At 41.7% G+C, this 18,093-nt stretch overlaps 1 protein-coding gene across 7 annotated transcripts in view; it reads right to left on the reverse strand.

The window, feature by feature from the left end:
- The window catches only part of LOC125981867 (unconventional myosin-XVIIIa), a 44,513-nt gene that overhangs the window by 22,200 nt on the left and 4,220 nt on the right, over window positions 1-18,093 (reverse strand). The window contains exons 1-26 of one of the 7 annotated variants that reach the window (XM_049741909.2): window positions 16,725-17,200; window positions 16,409-16,434; window positions 16,209-16,276; window positions 16,052-16,074; window positions 14,732-15,475; window positions 14,088-14,111; window positions 13,935-14,006; window positions 13,503-13,529; window positions 13,216-13,272; window positions 12,712-12,799; window positions 12,508-12,614; window positions 12,255-12,431; window positions 11,961-12,171; window positions 11,741-11,886; window positions 11,548-11,648; window positions 11,196-11,259; window positions 10,720-10,864; window positions 8,263-8,433; window positions 7,417-7,507; window positions 6,885-7,077; window positions 4,300-4,386; window positions 2,933-3,071; window positions 1,890-2,049; window positions 1,631-1,817; window positions 1,239-1,464; window positions 1,019-1,128 (exon numbers count right to left, since the gene is read on the reverse strand). In XM_049741909.2, the coding sequence (XP_049597866.1) occupies window positions 1,019-1,128; window positions 1,239-1,464; window positions 1,631-1,817; window positions 1,890-2,049; window positions 2,933-3,071; window positions 4,300-4,386; window positions 6,885-7,077; window positions 7,417-7,507; window positions 8,263-8,433; window positions 10,720-10,864; window positions 11,196-11,259; window positions 11,548-11,648; window positions 11,741-11,886; window positions 11,961-12,171; window positions 12,255-12,431; window positions 12,508-12,614; window positions 12,712-12,799; window positions 13,216-13,272; window positions 13,503-13,529; window positions 13,935-14,006; window positions 14,088-14,111; window positions 14,732-15,475; window positions 16,052-16,074; window positions 16,209-16,276; window positions 16,409-16,428 (3,438 nt within the window). In that variant the 5' untranslated portion in view covers window positions 16,429-16,434; window positions 16,725-17,200. Of the gene's footprint in view, window positions 1-1,018; window positions 1,129-1,238; window positions 1,465-1,630; window positions 1,818-1,889; window positions 2,050-2,932; window positions 3,072-4,299; window positions 4,387-6,884; window positions 7,078-7,416; window positions 7,508-8,262; window positions 8,434-10,719; window positions 10,865-11,195; window positions 11,260-11,547; window positions 11,649-11,740; window positions 11,887-11,960; window positions 12,172-12,254; window positions 12,432-12,507; window positions 12,615-12,711; window positions 12,800-13,215; window positions 13,273-13,502; window positions 13,530-13,934; window positions 14,007-14,087; window positions 14,112-14,731; window positions 15,476-16,051; window positions 16,076-16,208; window positions 16,277-16,408; window positions 16,435-16,724; window positions 17,201-18,093 lie in introns of those variants that run through there. The other 6 variants (XM_049741912.2, XM_049741913.2, XM_049741908.2 and 3 more) reach the window with 6 other exon arrangements.

An 18,093-nucleotide genomic window follows, 5' to 3' on the forward strand; every position in this document is an offset into this window, starting at 1 on the left:
GGGCACTCCGGTTTCCTCCCACATTCCAAAAACATGCTTGGTAGGCCGATTGAAGACTCCAAATTGTCCCTAGGTGTGAGTGTGAGTGCGATTGGTTGTCTGTCTCTGTGTGCCCTGCGATTGGCTGGCAACCAGTTCAGGGTGTCCCCCGCCTACTGCCCGATGACGGCTGGGATAGGCTCCAGCACGCCCGCGACCCCCGTGGGGACTAAGCGGTTCAGAAAATGGATGGATGGATGGATGTTTAAAACCACTTTTGCAAGCTAGTCTCCATATAATCCAATTGTATTGCATGATTGATCTATTTTATTGTGGTAAAAAACTCCACTCGTCCAATTTTTTGTTTTTTGCAGAAAATATTGTGGAGCAATGTTTTTCAAAATGTTCATGTTAACTAAAATTACAACTGGCAAAAAAAAAAACAAAAAAAAAAATTAAAATGCTTGGATAATGTGAGCAGTAGAGGAATGACATCGGAAATCTAATTGGCTGTTTACTCAATGCTGTGACATCATTGCTGCGTCATTGCTTGTTTTGCTCATGATCTCATCTTTGATGAGAAATAAGTCTCTCATAAGGAGTAAAGAAATTTGTTCTGGCAGCCATGGATTTCTATTTTGGATTTGAATCCACGAAGCCACACGTCTACGATAAAGCTTTTAAACTTGAGGTTGAATAACAGGAAGAAGAAAAACATCAGGTAGGGGTGAGGTGGTGAACATTACCAGTTTCTTTTCCTTTTAATATAAATGTTTGGCTGTTAACATCAACAGACAGACCCTAGTGTGAATTCAGTGAGGGTCTTTCTCAGGTCCTTTTCCGACTTGCCTCTTTAGCAGGCGCAATACAAATGTGGTCAAGTTGATTAGATCATGACAACAGCTCTTGATGGATGAAGGCTTACTTCTCCGTCAGACGGCTGCTGACAAATCGGGGGCAGATGTAATGAAGCTCCCCTCTCACAACATTAATCTTAACTGTTTGGCCAGTGGCAGCGCTCTCTCGCTGATTGACTCACTCTCTGCTCGTCCTTCACGATGTAATTCCGCCCGTGCTTCTTGGTGAGGTGCGGTGCCAGCACATCAAAACGTCGGCGGAACTCGGAGAACACCATGTGGTCGGGGTAACCTGTGAAGGTCAATCGACAATAACGTTTGTTGGAAAGATAACCGATAAAAAAGATATTTGGGAATATATTTGTAGGGTGAAGAGAGGGACGTAAAAAAAATACATCTCACCTTGTCTATGGATGCGGAGAGCGTCAAGGAGCTTGGATCCGCGCAGCTGAGCACGGAGCAAGGGTACATCCAGCTCCATTAAAGCCGAATCTGCACCCTCCCCTTGGGCCTCACTTTCAACCCCTTTGAAGAAGGCTCCACTCAGAGCCTTAAGAGCATCCGCCTTGGGCAATATGCAATGTACAAAATGAATTCTGGACCTGCGCACCATGTCCAGCAGAGCATCCTGGGACAAAGCACAGTTTGGGACTTTACTAGGCAACATTCTATTCTCAAATTTATATGATGATAATCAGTGGCCCGACTATGCTCCTACATTGTGAGGTTTATGCGCTGATTGTTGTATAGATTGCCAAAAAGCAACACATTCTCCATTGTTGCCACATGCTCACCACTTGAAGCTTTATTTGTATGCACACAGACTTTCTCTTGATAGCAGCCACTCCCGAAGCTGAGGTCTTCCTGATGCTCGAAACCCGTCGCAAAGACAGCTGGGAAACACCCTCAAGACCCGCGATAGAACCTGACAGAACCGTGGCGCTGCCTGCTCGGCTCATGAACAAAGAGCTGATGATCTTCCTACGAAACGGGCATTGCGTCAGCCCGATGTTTTATGATTCAAATACATGACAAAAGATGGCTGACGCTTACTTCTGGGAATCCTGCAGGAGGCTCGTAGCGTTGATTGAGGCAGGATTTTGCTTGGCGTAGTTTAGCCACCCCCGGGCATCATATTCTACCCAGTCGGTCCCGTGACTGTGGCCCAGCAGGAAGTGATTATCTTTTTCACTCTTCAGAAGGAAAGTGTGACCTGGTATTGATGTAAGAAGCAGTGTAAGATTCCATTGTTCTATTGTACTGCACATAAGGATAGGTGATAAAAATAAACAGCCTCCCGTGGGACTTGAAGAAAATGTGTCTCTAGCTTGCCTGCAGGTTTTGCCAAGGCAAAAAAAAGCTAATTCACCAGCTTTGAATAAAGTTACGAAATATACAAATACTGATGCAGCAATTAATGAAAAACAAGATTAATAAAAAAAATCTTGTATAAATCTCATTACGTGTGGGCACTGTGAACATAACTATAAAACCCATCAAGCGATCTAACAAATAATAGCACTATGGTTGCATGTCAAAAAACGAACTGATCAAGTCAGGACAAAATGTTGAAATGTGTCTTCTTAAAAAGGGCATAAATTAGATGATTTCAGAGGTTGTGTTTGACGGGTAAAATCACACTTCACGCCTTCAGTTGCTTTGAGTGCTCCTGGGAGAGCACTCTGCAAGGGCTGTAACCATGGCAACTATGGTCGAACAACAATAACGCAGCAAGGACTTTTGTGCCCGGTCAATCTGTTTGATGGAATTTTGTTGGGTCTATTAATGCTGGGATCATGCTGTCGATAAAATTTTATAACAGAGCAAGGCAAGAAGCATAACATCCTTGACAAACCGCACAAGAACAAAATTAAATTTAATCTTGGATCTGCATCCAAAAACAAATCATCTGCATTTACGAGGACGTATTTAACTGAATATTTATGAAATTCGTTCACTTTACACAAATGTTTCTTTGTTGTCGTTCTCTAAAATGGCTGACGGGTCCCGAGGTGCATCCCAGGGCGATAATGAGTTTGATGTGCAGGCATTTGTATCCAATGGAAAGCTGTCATTTTGACGGGTGCTCCACTCACCTTTGATCTCGCCTTCAGCAGGGCCGTAGTAGCTAAAAAGGCGAGCCAGCAGGTTTTCCTCCGATGCCCCGGGCTGTGGAGCCTCCTCCTCCATCAGCCACAAGAGCCCGCGGGCCTCATCTGTTCGGCCGCTGCGCACCTGTTCAATTGGACGGCGCACACAAACAAATTCTCAACTGCAATGCTTAATTTTTCTGGACTCATTTGACAATGATAAAACAATTCAAAGGCTCACATTCCCAAATGATGACTACAAAATGGCAAAAAGGCAGACGTCCTAATAAATCATGCATTCTTCTGCATATTATGATATCAAATTGTCATATTTACACATTCTTTCTAAACATTCCCACCATAGTTATTCTTGTGTAACTGAATCTAGAAGCCGAATGTGCTTTTGCTCCTCAGCGCTGTCAAAATATTCACTAAATGTTAATGTTGCAGTGATAAATAAATAAATGTCCCTCTAAATACGTAAATGTTCCTCTAAATTGGACTGGCAGGGTTTTTGTTTTTGCATTTGTTGCTGACAGTCAGAGAGATAAACAACGCAAATACATCTTTGCAGAAGAAAACAAAACGGCTGCTTTAGTCACTTTTGTTATATGGATGAAAATGAGCTATAGAGATAATGATCTCCACGCTGCTGCAGTAAAGTGTCTGCAGCCTTGAAATGCTTCCTGGAAGAAACCAAACCCACCAAACCAAAATCGGTTTCAGCGCCTATCAAAAAGTGACATCCTTATCAGCGTTGCACGCTACACTGACTGCAACACAAAGTATCAGTCTGGAGGAGACAGGTGACAAAGATGGGGCTTTCATTGAACGCTGATAAAATAGGTTGAACTGGAGAGGGGGACTGAGGCCCCTCCCGACTCGACGTTTGAACAACAAAGCGCCAAGTGACTCGAAATAGGAATGGAGAGGAATGTTTTTCCTAAGGTGTCCACTGCCTCTGATCACAATCCCATTACAGTGAGGATGAATTAAAGAGTAAAGCACTCAAATCAAAACACATTGGAAGAATAGCAACATGATCCACGACTCTAAATTCTCACAATTTCTGTTTCCATGGTGCAGATCGCACGCTGCAAAGGCCAAACATTGATTCTTCGTCTTTTGAAGTCAACGTTCTAACCTTATTTTTCTCTCTCCTGCTCCTACCTTCCTTTTCTTTAAACCTTCTGCCAAACAACTCATTCAGTAGTTGAAGGCTACATAAAGAAAACTTCTGACGTCTAGAGATGAGATTTAGGTCTGAATTAAAGCAGCGCCAATGGAATACCAAAAGATGACGGACCTTGAAAGATTACCAAAAGTCTGATTGGTGATTTTAAGAGGTGAGAAGGTTGAAGAAATAAACTTACAAGTGCTTGGCTTGACGCTTGGTCCACCACGGCTACAGAAAAAGACGTGTTAGGTTCTGTGTCGTCGAGGGCAATCTCAATGTTCTCCTGATGGAAGAGACGCAAAATGGAAAGGAAATAGTTCAGTGCCGGGCAGATTTTGCCTTGTATACAAAACACCAAGACTGATTTGAAATAAGGTAAAAAATAAAATAAAATAAACAAAAAACCATCCAAATTGCCATCATATTTATGTTTCTGGTAACTTTTACGCCACATTTCCACACACCAGAACATTGGACAAGAGCTCACCAGAGCAGACATGTACTGTTAGTAGGCATTAATTATAAGGACTTCTTGTTGTTCAATCAATTAAAAACAAATTGTCTGGGCCTTTCATTCAATTTTTAGAGAAGCCTGATGATAATCAAAATGTAATTAAGATATAAAGAGGTAAACGCATACGGAATGGAATGTTCTCGCTAGTATCAATTATTGCTTAATTTAATTGCATTCTCTGGTACCACAGTTAGAGCGGATGAAGATTGTTACTGTTATTGTTATAGCCTCAGTTGCCCGGAAAAATTCATGATGAATTTTTCGCATTCACAAGCATTCAACAGAACACACTGTAGCAAAGAAGAAAAAAAATAACTCATCCAATTCTGCAGTAGCGCATTAATTATTGGTATTAGTTATTATTATTATTATTATTATTATTAATATCTGAATGGATGTCAAAAATTCAAAAAGATACAGGTCTGGTTGACATCCACTTCTCAAATGGTGTCAGTCCCAGACATCAAATTGATTCAAGATCCCAACTCCACCACATTTGATCCAAATGGAATGATTCCAAATATTAAGTAGTAGTCATAGTAGCGGTAGTAGTCATAATAGCTAGTTTAGCATTTTCTAAAACATCAACTGCTAAGAGAGTAATTTCCATCGCAGATGCTAACATTTCAAGGATCATGTGGAGTCGAGTAATGATAAATTACCCCGTCTAGAGCGACAACAAAAAAGAGCCACACAAGCAGCTCACAGGCAGTACTGGAAATGTGGGGGAAAATGTTTGCGGGGCTAATAGTGCGCTGTGCGGATGACAGATGCCAGTGTTCAACTCGACCGTGTGTGTGATGTAGCCTAAATGATTTTCTTCTCTACTGTGGAGATGCAAGATGCAGGGGAAATACAAAGACAATCCAGCCAGCTGAGCTGCACTATGCCACGGCTTTTAATTCTTCAAGCACAAACTCCATTGTGTGCTTGCATCACTTTTAAACCTGCCTGTCACTGCAATTATTGATACAGAGAGCGGTTTAAAAGAAAGTCTGACCCAGTTATCTGCGTCAGTTTCACGGCTCCTTATAGTCTGAAATACTGACTGACAAAGGAGAATTATGCAACATGAAAAACAGTATTTGATTTTGATCCACCGATTTGTCAGCCAGGCAGGAGATGAGGATGGCAAAGTGTTCAAATAGTAAAAACCTTTCGTACATGAGTGGGGGAAACTGTAAATACTCTTCGGTGTCATCGAGACTATTTTGAAATTAAATATTACAGTGTACATGCAGTGGGAAGATAAATTGATTGTCACAGTATTGGAAGATCGCAAAGTCAAAGGCCAAAGCTGAATTCTCATCAACATGAAAGGTCAGGGAGAGATGGTCATGATGGATGTTTTCAATAACCCTTCTCTGCAGTAGCTTGCATCTAAAATAAGCTTTTATTCCACTGTAACGTTGCATATGAGATCATATTACATCACGGCTGTGCCCACAAAATGAAAAGAAAAAAAAAAAAAGAAATTTGTTGTTACACTGTATGAGGAAAAAAACTGAAAGACTCAGGCTTTGCTTGACTTGACCACAAGGACATTGCTTGGCAATTTCCGAGACTATTTTTCAAAATCCTTCAGCAGAATATAACATTTTTCTTCAGCGACAATTGTCATGTCTGTCTCTACACAGTATCACCCAATTTTCCTTTTCAAAGCATGTTGACAATGGTTTTGTTGACCGTGGTGCAGTAGCAGCTTGGTTGTTGTTGCTGCTGCTGCTTACAAGCATAACTCGCAATAGACGCGACTCAATTTTGACAGTGGAAATTTGATTTATTCTTTCATTTTGGACTGTTCAACATTTTCGTCTTTTTGGTCGATATCTTCTTTTACGGGTAAAGTCAAAGTGAGTTCATTCGGTATTGTGCTCTGGTGCAACTATCTTAGATGTGCATGAAACAATGGCAAAGCACTTTAAATAATGCAAAGAGGGCCAGCAAAAAAAAAAAAAAAGAAAAAAAAAAGAATAGTTCTCTCACACACATACACTACAGTGCTGCAGGTGGGCGTGTCTCCCCAAGGCTTGTGTTGAGTGTCTATACTTTGATCTCTGCAGAAGAGGTGAAGCCTAGCATCGCTAATGAGAAAGTATAAGGCACGAACCACTTTGTCTTGTCACATCTAGTGACAGGTGGGACAGATAGAGAACGTGATGTGTGAAAGCACGTCACACCGAGGCTGACGTGAGGGAACGAGCAGACAAAGAGGAAAAGTGTGGAAGATGAAGATGGAGTGTAGTATAGACTTCACATGCTCCCACCTCCTTGTATCTTTCCAGCTCCTGCACGAAGGTACGCTGGTAGAAGAGCGTCTGCAGGCGCTCTTGAGTGTAGTTATGGGAGAGGTCATCAAACGTTGCGCCACGCTCATGCTTTACCAGCCTGGGGTTTTGAAAGCCCGGCGTGTCCACAATCAGGAGAGAACACAAGGGAAGCTGGCCGCATTTCAAGGCCCTGAAGTAAGAAGAGAAAACAATACGTACATTAGACAATTATTTATTGATAACATTCACCACCAAGCGTTAACCTTTAGATCTTTCCACTCTATGCAAGCCTTTCCTAAACTTCATCCTAGTTCTAAAATCGAAGCTTAGCTAAAGTCTTTAAATACAGTCATGAATAAAATCCCAAACCCTGGTTCTCTGCCCTTCTTCAAAAAGCTGCTGATTTAAATAAAATACATGGTATGCAAGTCATTTGCATTGCATAATAGTGTAGTCGAAGGCGTCATATCTTTTTTTTTTTTTCCTTTCAATATAGTTCTGCTTCATGACTAGAAAAAGGAATACTAACCGGTTGATTAAACAAATGAGGATTGTGAAGAGTTCAGAGTACAGCCCAGTGGCCATGGCCTCTAAACACTCCATAGCTGAAGTCTTCCATCCTGATGTAAAAAGCAGTCAGGAATATAATAGAACAGGGGAAAAAATATGATCTAATGAATAATGAGAAGTAAAACATTTTGCACAATACTGTGGATGCTATGACATTTGCATGAAAACGGTTGTTTTATAGCATCATATTTGAGTACATTACAGCCAATGGCATCAAGATTTGAAATTGTTTCTGAAATTATCTCAGTGAGACTGTGTCGTTTAGGCCTCGGGTGCTTTTGAATCAGGCAAATCCGAGAGTGTGTGTTCATGTTGGTGCAAATTAGCAATTGCCAACTGATGTAAAGTTATTCTAATTGACTTCACTATCTCATAAAATGGTGCGTTTTATGGTACCCAAGGGATTTTTTTGCAAGTGTGCTAATGGATCCAAGACATACTAAAGGGGGGAGGGGGGGGGGTTGTTACAGAAGAGTGAAACTGAGGTCAATTCTGACCTGCCCTGTATTCAAGTGTCCTTCCAAGTGCCATGGTGGTCAGAGTATGCAAAAAAAATCAATGTGTGACAATTATGATTTCAAGGACAATGAATGAAGAGAGGAGCCAAAATTGCTTGTCCTCACGCAAGAGTGTCTACTTATCCGTCAATACCCATTGTTAAGCTGCGGTATTCATTACAAAGATAAGATTTCCTTGCAGTTTTCCTCAGGTGAAGGAAAAATGTGTGGGCTTGTGTCGAAGGGGGAAGTGGGAGGAGAAGGGGAAGGGGGGTGCTGGCGACAAAGAAGCTGCATGGCGGGGGTACCTGCGTCCGCTGTGCCGTTTTCGTCCAAAGTTTGGCGGATGCTGCCGGCTCTGGGCAGGGTGCCCTTGGCCTGTTGCTTAAAGATGGAGGAGGAGAGCTCCTCCAGGGTACAGCCCAGCAGGTAGGCTGCCTTCTGGGCCCACTCGTGACGCACAAATTGTTTCCTGCCAGCTGAGAAGCATGCATGAAAACCTTCATTAGCTCTTCTGCCAACCACACATTTGCACATGGCTGGCCTTGTATTTGTGCTAATTCCATCTCTGACACTCTGGATAATGTCCCTGGTCAGAAGGAGGCTGAGGCAGCTGTGGGGCGCATGCAATAAAGTACGCTAAAAGCATCCATGAATACAAAAACATACATCTCCAATGTAAACATGTCACCTACAGACAACTGTTTACATAATGATCGACCTTGACTAAGGGTGGCAGTACACATTTACACATAAAAAGAAAATATAGCAATCATAACAAGTTTACTTGAACTCCAAGACTCGAGAAGTGGTGCTGATATTTGTCCAAACATCACTTTTAATGGACCGTGAATTTATCTTCTAAGACTTAAGAGAGGCACTGGGAGAATTCACACAGAGAGAGCAGTAGTGGCGGTGCTAGTAGATTTTATCCAGCTGACAGATCCCCTGCGGGGTCAGTAATAAGCAGGAGGGTTGCACAGACATCACATAGCTGTAAATCTTGAATATTCCATAGTTGCTTTGAGAAGTGCTTTCTACAATAATTGTTTTCATTTTTTTAACTAGCAAGGTGTGGGAATTTCATTTGGCAGAATAATTAAATATGATTTTTAAGCACAGCAGTATTGATTATGCATTATCGTGCCTTTTACTCATTGGAATAGTTTTAGCGGATTAGAGATTATTGCTGCCCCCTTGTGGTGCAACGCTAAATTTCAGATGCACATCAACTACACAAGACACATTCTTCATGTTTATCTACAAAATATACATTTCCTTTAGGGATAAAGTCCATTTGAATAAGTTCCCCTTTTACAATGGAACAGAAAACTAAAATACAAACATTTTCTTATCTATAAAAGGTTTCTCCAGGAACAGTGGTCCTTTCTGAAGAAGGATTAGATAACCCATGAAACATATTACAAGAGGCTTGTGGATTTTTTTCTACCAAGCACAATATTTAAAAAGAGACTTAAATAAACATAATCTTCAAACTTTGATTCAACCCCACAACAAAAACAACAACTTTAATGCATCTCCTGGCTTCCAATGAGAATTTCTTTTATTTTATTAATACGGAAAAAACATCTGTCTTGCCCTGGGTTTCATCATAAAATATATCTTGAGAAATAGAGACCAAACGTCAGGGTGAAATAGACTGCTTCTCCCAAGTTTCATTTGTATTACAAGATGAGACCAAAGTCAAGACTTAACATTCTGCCTCTTCTGTTTGTTTTTTTTTTAGGGGGCGGAGGTTAATGATATAGCATGTAGTGGTTATTAATGTCATTCATTAAGATTCAGTGGAATACATGTTTCGGGCTAGAAAATCAATAAGTTCCAAATTTCACTCAAACTATGCAATCCAGGCAGAGCACTAGAGTTCAGAATTGAAAAAAAAAAAATCATCTTAGTATGATTCAAATGTGAGGGCAATTACCGTAATTTCCGGACTATAAGTCGCGCTTTTTTTCATAGTTTGGGTGGGGGGGCGACTTATACTCAGGAGCGACTTATATATGTTTTTTTTCACAAATTTTTACTTGATCATTAAGACATCACTTACTTACAAGTATAGTTGACCACTTCCCATGTTATTTTTAGTATAGTTGATCACTTCACATGATTTTTATATCTTTATCTTGAACATATTCAAAACATAATAAATAGAGAAAACATCAAATAAAGCAATTAACACTTTAAAGCACCATATCCAAGTCCACTGTCTGCTGCATGTACACTTGCTCTATTTTTGCTCCTCTTATATTTATTATTATTATTTATTATTATTTGGCCCGTTCTCAGCTCTTTGTTTGTGTTTGTCACGTTAGCATACCTATTGTTTAGCCTGTTGTTGCTATTTAATGAATTGGAGTGACACCGATGGTTTTATAAACATGTTATTCATGTAATAGTTGTGCTTAATCACTCTATATGTTACGTCAGGCCCGTTCTCAGCTCTTTGTTTGTATTTGTCACATTAGCATACCTATCGTTTAGCCTGTTGTTGCTATTGTTTAGCCTGTTGTTGCTATTTCCTGACTGTTTTTGGTGTGGGATTTTGTCGAATAAATTGCCCCCCAAAATGCGACTTATACTCCGGATCGACTTATATATGGCTTTTTCACTTTTTGGGGCATTTTATGGCTGGTGCGACTTATACTCTTATAGTCCGGAAAATACGGTATCTTCATAAAAATATATTTTTGGATTGGGTTTAGTGCTCAAAGTGTGTGCATAAAAAGTGTTTTGAGAATATGTACCTTTAGTAGCCCCTGCAGCTCCCAGGTGGTAGATAGCCCCTAGGACTAGCCACAACGCTCTTTGCTCATCAGCGCTGATCCCCAGAACCTTCATGGCGGCTTGCAGCTTGGAAAACTGTTGGGATGCCCGCTGCTTCTCCTCCACCTGGTGGACAGCACATTGCAAATGAGTGAAAGGAATCTGTGTTTAGGTTTAGTTAAGAGCTAGCGGGTGTTGTCGTTTAATTTCAAGGGTCACTTGTTCTGACAGCTTGTGAGCATGTTTATTTGGGTTATGAAGTTTCAAAATAAAAGAATGAGATAAGCAAATATGGCATGATGTTTCAAAGTTGCTCATCTGTAGGCAACCTTGAGCAAGTCAAAATTAAATTTTCCATTTATAATCAAGACAATGTATTGGAAAAATAGTTCAAGAAGGATGCTTCATATAAACCCCAAAGTCTGAGAAAAAAACAATTCTCCAGTAAGTAGTCTACCTTCGTCTGAGGCATGATCCCAAACGCATTAGTTTCAGCAAAGTGGTTGAGATGGAGCTCCGTTCTAATGAAAAGATACACAATGACAAAGATGTTAGCTTTTCTCAAACCAATGCAACACTTAAATGCCGCAGCATTTGGAACGACGGCATAGGAGATCCAATAAAAGCTTTGCAAAGATGTTTCATCATGTTTCAAGTTAGAGATGGCTGCGTACAGCTTTCAAAATCCATGCAACTCTTGTACTGGATGTCATTAGGTTGTGCAGGTGTTCCTAAAGATGTGTCCACTGAGTGTATATCAACATAAAACACTATGTTGGACTGTGCTTTCAATTGGTAGTGATCCATACCTAAGGGAGCTGTCAGCTCCGGCCATTAGGTAGTAAAACACGTGAAAAGTGGACTCGCCCTCAGGTCTTCTTGTCACCCTCATCTTTTCCAGGAGCATGGTCTGCAAGGCCACAGTATGAATAAAAAGACAAAAGAGGGGCGGTGGAGGGGAATCACACTCGCATAAAATAAAAACATAAATAAAAGAAATACCTGAATTGAGGCAGAGGTCACCAGGCCTGACTGGTCAAAATCCAAGGAAACGATATGAGAAAAACGGCTGGCATTCTCATTCATGCAGGTGGCCGCATTGCCAAATGCCTCTAAAACCGTGTACACCGCCTGCCACTTCTCCGCTGCTGACAAAACAGAGTGTTCAAGTTAAAAACTGCGTGGCATTGTTAATTGATCGCCTGGCTTCTATCCAACCTACTGGAGAAGGTTTTGTTGGTGCTTCCAGCAATGGTGACCAGGTACTGAATAATGTGTTGACAGTTTGTAGTCTTGCCACTACCGCTCTTGCCCAGTAAGATTACAGACTGATCCTGGCGCGTGGTCAAAAGCTTCCGATAGGCAGACTGAGCCATGCTGTAAATATGAGGAGCGGTGTCTTCCCTTCTGCAGCCTTTAAACATTTGCATCACCTGTAAGAACAAAAGAAAATGACACTTTTAGAAATTCTGATGAAGAAGCAAGTAAGGTCCCACGAATGCGAGCTGCAGCTCACCTTCTCCGAATACATGGAAGGCGCACTAATGGGGTTGATGACCACCATGTTGGACCCAGCATGGGTGTGCACTAGGTTGCCGCCATAGCGTTGCCGCAGAGAATGCATAACACTGGACTCATTCAAGTACTGAAGAGAGGCCAGGTCCTCCACTCGGTCAAACAACGGTGGGTTCGCCTGACATTGAAAGTCAAGTTTCACCCGGCGTCGTCTTTGACTGATGCCTTTCAGAGGCGATTAAATGATCGATTACCTTCTCCACATCATCCTCATCTACGTCTAATAAAGATCCATCACTGTCCAGGCGTATTTTCACCTTCCCCTCAGGCAAACTCCCTGCTTCTGTCTTCAGGAGAGTTGCTGCATGATCACAACATTCGTGCGTCTTGTTAGGAGAAATACATATATGCATCCTGTAAAAATAGTGCAAAAGGAAAGACAATCCGATTTTACTCACCTACAGAAAACCCATCCTTGTGGACAAGCCACACTTTTTCAGTATGGTACCAGGCTCTCTCCGAGTCAATGTTTGTTTCATTCTTTGCCTGTTTAAAAAGCCAACAAATCAAGATAGAAGAAAACTGCTAGAAACCAAACAGAGACATGGAATGTACTGTACCACTACTTAGTTAGAAATAATTGAATTGAAAAGCAACCTTGATAGAAAGCAGTCAGTAGTACGTTTTTTGTTGTTTTTTTATCTTTGTTCATTACACAGCCCTCCTTGAAAGAGCCACTTTCAAAACGCTTTCCATATTTCAATGAGAGCCCAGAAAATATTCATTAAAAGATGGCGCGGATTGGAAAGGAGTTTTTGTATCTTACATAAGAAATAAGGTCTGCAAGATCTACAGAAGGACAATATTAGCATACATCAAAAGAGGTTCTGTGTTTTTATGAAGGGGAAGATGCATAAGGATGATTTAAATATTCAACTATAACTAACACTAAAGTGTCCAACCTTTGCTGCCAAGTGTGATGCTTGGAGAATAGCCACCGGATCTTCAGAAAGCTTTGGCTGGAGAAAGGAAGGATAGAAGTCAACTTCGAAGTCACATGATACGATCATAAAAAACAAGGCATCGTGAAAGTAATTTTGAGAGGAATTTTGAAGAGTTGGTCATCAAAAGGATGTGGGGGAGGGGGTCATCTGAGCATCACTCAGAGACAGCTATGTTGGGATAAAAACAGCAGGTGGGTGCTGCCAAAAATAACAAAACAAAACCCTTGCAGTCACAAAGGTTGTACCTGAGAGGATTTGGGTCCTCTCGCACGCTAGCCATGCAAGCATCAAAGACGACAACAGCGGGATGTCGACATCCGATGACCCGAAGAGAAGCAGAGAGCAGAAATAAGCAAACAATGTCATCGTCGCAATCACACCAGTGGGGCAAAGTTTATCGCTCACCACTGCTCCTTTTGAACATCAACAAAGCAAGATAACAGAAAGAATCAAAGAATAACAAGAAACGCTTGACTGAATCAGTTCAATTCTCTTCCAACAGCGCACAAATGGTCGGTCCATTGAAGGGCAGATATTTGCATGCATATTTCCAGTTATTGAAAACCTTTCTGCCAGTGGTAATTTGCTGGCCTCGTGCGTACAGAGTAGTGTGAGAGATGGTAAGACTTGGAAAATGACAGGCGCATAGCAAACAAACTGTGGAAGACAGATCTTACATCGTTGCTAGTGATGGTGAAGATCCTTTTCACACGCATGTAATCCGCCTCAGTGGGAGTGACCTCTGGAACCTGCAAGTGCAGGGCCAGCAGAGTCCATGCAACAGAATGCATCCATGAAATGTGGAAAATAGGAAGAACACACAAACACACCTGATCACTGCATGTAGGATGAGCCTGGAGGGGTGGAGCCAAAGTTGGGCAAAGAGTCTCCGTTGCAGTTCAACACAACATGATAGGAATAATGGATGAATGGATGGACATTGAAGTTTGCAACAATTATTGTGAAACGTGCATGTGGTTAGCAGGACAGTCAACGTATCTCGAAGCAGACATGTTCAGATGGTCTGCAGATATATCATTGAAAAACATGATCCTTGCTAGGCTCTGCCTTAGTGAGGATTCTCCTGGCACAGATACGATGCTCTACTAGCAAAGAGTGACACTAATGAGTCACAGCTCAGTGCCTAATTGCTTCCACTTACTGACTGGACTGGGGAAAGGAGCGCACCATTATACCCACTCATGAGGTCTGGACTGATCATAAACAGCTTTGCGCACTCAGTGAACATTAATTCTTGAAGGCTTCATTACATAAATGTCTTTTTTGTCAGACACAATGAATGTTTCGAGGAGAGACGAATGCAGGCATGAACTTTAAGATGACTCGCACGGGACCCATGATTGGGTCGCTGAGATTTAACTTGTAAATATTATGGGTTGTGATATCTCTGTTATCACACAGCATGCTCCACTCAGGGGTTAAGCGGCAAACATGCGCGTCTTTCATTCTGTACCTCGGGTTTCTTTATTGCTATTGGGCGAGGTTTCGGGATGAACCCTGCCGGAGGTGCCAGGGGATCTGTCTTTGGGACGGGGATGAAACCTGCGGGCCTTGCCAGAAGATTCTGTTTTTGGGAAACTGGACTGGATTTTCTGGCGGGTATAAAACCAACTGGAGGAGTCAAGAGATTTTGCTTGGGGGCCGGAATGAAGCCGGCGGGTGGGGCCAAAGGGTCGGGTTTAGGTGTGAAGCTCGCAGGGGTTGAATTTGGTGGTACAGTATTTGGTGATGTGCTATTGATTGCGTCCTGTGTTACTGCTACACTCTCCTCCTCTTCTCCCTTTTCTTTATCCTCCTCCGGCTTGAGCTCCTGTTTTATGTCTTCTTTGCGGTCTTGGTTGCGGGTGCGAGGCCGGTGTTCCTTGGTTCTTCCTCTGCCCATGAGGCTCGTCAGCCCCATGGAGATGTCATCCTTGTCTACCTCTGATGCCTTGCTAGTTTTAAGTGCGGCTGTAGCTTTGATAGCTTCAGACACAGCCAAGTGATTCTGCTCTTCTGTCGCTGACGGAACGACACGCCTGACAACTCTTCTCACAACCTTCATCGCCTTTTTCCCGCCGGACGTTTGACCCTCTCCTGGAGAATCTGTACCACCCATGGCGGGATTACTATTGGTGTCTTCTGCTGATGATGCACTTCCTGTGTCTTGCCCAGGTTTAGTAACAGTGGCCTGTGGCTGACTTGCATCTACATCAGGCTGGATGCAAATGGATGGAAACAGAAATGATGTGGATTGACGACAAGCGATGGGAATCAAGTAGATGTAAAGTGGTCATTCAAAGTAAATTGCACTGCTTGGTAGAAAGGTGTCTAGCAAAGGCTCATGAAAAGAAATGCGTGTGCAATAAATCCATTATATTCAGCAGTTTCAGTTAATTGCTTTTTCCTGGCAAACTGCTGGCTTTAGGCATCTCTTAATTAAATGATTCAGGGGACAATCAAAGTGCATTTAGCCGCAACACAAATATTTATGGCATTAGCTCATCAACAGTGAGTTGGCTCATAAAGAGATGATTGCTTAACCTGTTTAGGAATTCTTCAATATACTAAATTGTGCTTTTATTATTTTTTTAAAATTGCCCCATTAAAATGCTAAATGTTAGACACAACTTATCTTATTCAACAACAAACTCATCCTTCAACTATATTTATCATCATGCCAAATTCAACATGCTGGCTAACTTCCCAGAACCGTACAAGTACTCATTTGTTTGGGTTCAGAAAATGTTTCCAAATTTGAATGTGTCAAAGAATATATTTAAAAGGCACTTACATCTGGCTTGCTCTCAACTTTAACCTACACAAGAAGAATCAACACAACAGATCAATCCACAGAGCCATACTAAAACCTCTCAAATAAAATATCACAAATGAATTGAGATGCAAAAATGAAACAAACAAAAAAAATCAACACAGAGGAGCGAAACTTCCCTTTTGTTCCCAAAATGAGAAACGTGATTTGTATGCCATGGTGATGGGCCAGACGTCATGAAACAAGCTGGCGGTGAAGAGAATAAATGTGCGCAATGGTGACAAACAAAACGAGAGGAGGATATGAGCTGCGCCGTGGTGACAGGGAGGCTGATGGGGATATTATCAAGCACAATTCTGCACACAACGGCCCATTTACCAACAGGGCGGTGGGACCATGCAGCACTGAGGACAGAAGATATGATGAGAAAACGTGAGGAGATGATACTTTAGTTTCTCACAAACAAAAAAATCCAATCTCTCCGAAGCAACTATGCATGTAATATTTTCTAAAGGACTTCGTGGCCTTTTTTGTTGTAAAGAAATATCAATAGTGTAACAGCTAAATGTTTCCTAAGTCAGCACCTATTAATAGTTTCAAGAGACGCCATTCTGAGATGCCATCAGACCCCGCGGCGAGGCAGAGCGCATGCACCCATGTACCAGCAAACCACACTTTCCAGCAAGTCCATTACCTTCTCTCTAGGCCTGCTCAACCTTCCAATCCCTTAACCTCCAGTCACTGAAGCAAGGGCCGAGTAAGAACCGAGTCTACAAAGACTTTATGCAGAGTCCTGGTGAGTAAGAGGCACGGGTATCCGGGAGGACGGTGTCAAAGTGGCACAAGGCTGTTGTCAAAAGAGTGGGGTGGGGGGAAGCAATGAGGGTAATGTGAGGAGTTGGGCGCTGAGAGAGGACAGCTGCTGGAACATAGAAAGGCTATGAATAGAATTTGCGTAATCACACCAATACACTCCTGCCACTCTCCTTCTTGGTGACAGACAAACAAAGAGGGGGTCTCCCACACTCGGGTTCTACCTGCCATGTCGGTATATTTTTGCCGATTTCATTTCAGGACCCCAAATTGTTTATTTGTATAATTCATTGGAACTTTCATTCATGCTGTGCATTAACATAACTAGTCACGTCACTTTGCAGTTGTGACCACAAGAGGACGCCACAAACAACGATTTTTAAAAAAATCAAAAAATACCATGATTTACATTTGAACCCAATTTCATCAAGCCAAACATGATTAAAATGATCATAATCAAGTGGATCATCGTTTACATTTTATTTCAACTTCATTCCAACGAAAATCATCAGCTTTAAAAAATAAACATTTGAATCCAAGCTAACGTCATGAAATGTGAAAGGAATTTGGGAAATGATTCCATTGGAGCAGTGAATTGAACAGAGAGGCAGACACAGACAGGCTTAACTAAGTGTGGAATAGTTCATCCTATTTTGGAACATTCCCGTCAAATATATTAATGTGACTTTGAAAGAAAAGGTCACAATATGGTCCCAGCACTTAGTGCCGGATGTGGCACGAAGAACTGAATAGACTCATCTTAATACCATTGTGCCACTCTTTGATACATGTTTTGGGTTATTTCCCATTTATATTTGCTAAAGCAAGATATTCTCGCTATAAGCCCTCCACTGTTGACATATTAGTACTCTGCCAACAAACACATGGTTGAGTTGGTCCACCATGTACAGTCTGCTAATCCTCTGAGTCAGATACTGGGGCACAAAACTATGTAAGCTGCTGGTTGACACATGCTTAGCGTAAAGCAAAGATTAAAGACTCATAAACCATATCAAATGATTCTGACCCAGTTCAGTCGAACTGTTGGATGAAAAATGTTCATGTCCTTCAGCATTAGCTGGTCGTAAATTCCAATATTTTCAAAGACTCTACATGTGCTGTTCATCAATTTTAGGAGCAAAAATTAAAATGTGTTACTTTTGGAGGTGCGGTATTGATAACTGATTAAGACATTTCTGTCTTCTGTTTTATGAAGGTATCCAGCCCAAGAACAATATCTTGCTCTTAGC

This window comes from Syngnathus scovelli, chromosome 15 (assembly GCF_024217435.2).
Source record: "Syngnathus scovelli strain Florida chromosome 15, RoL_Ssco_1.2, whole genome shotgun sequence".
Taxonomy (NCBI): domain Eukaryota; kingdom Metazoa; phylum Chordata; class Actinopteri; order Syngnathiformes; family Syngnathidae; genus Syngnathus; species Syngnathus scovelli.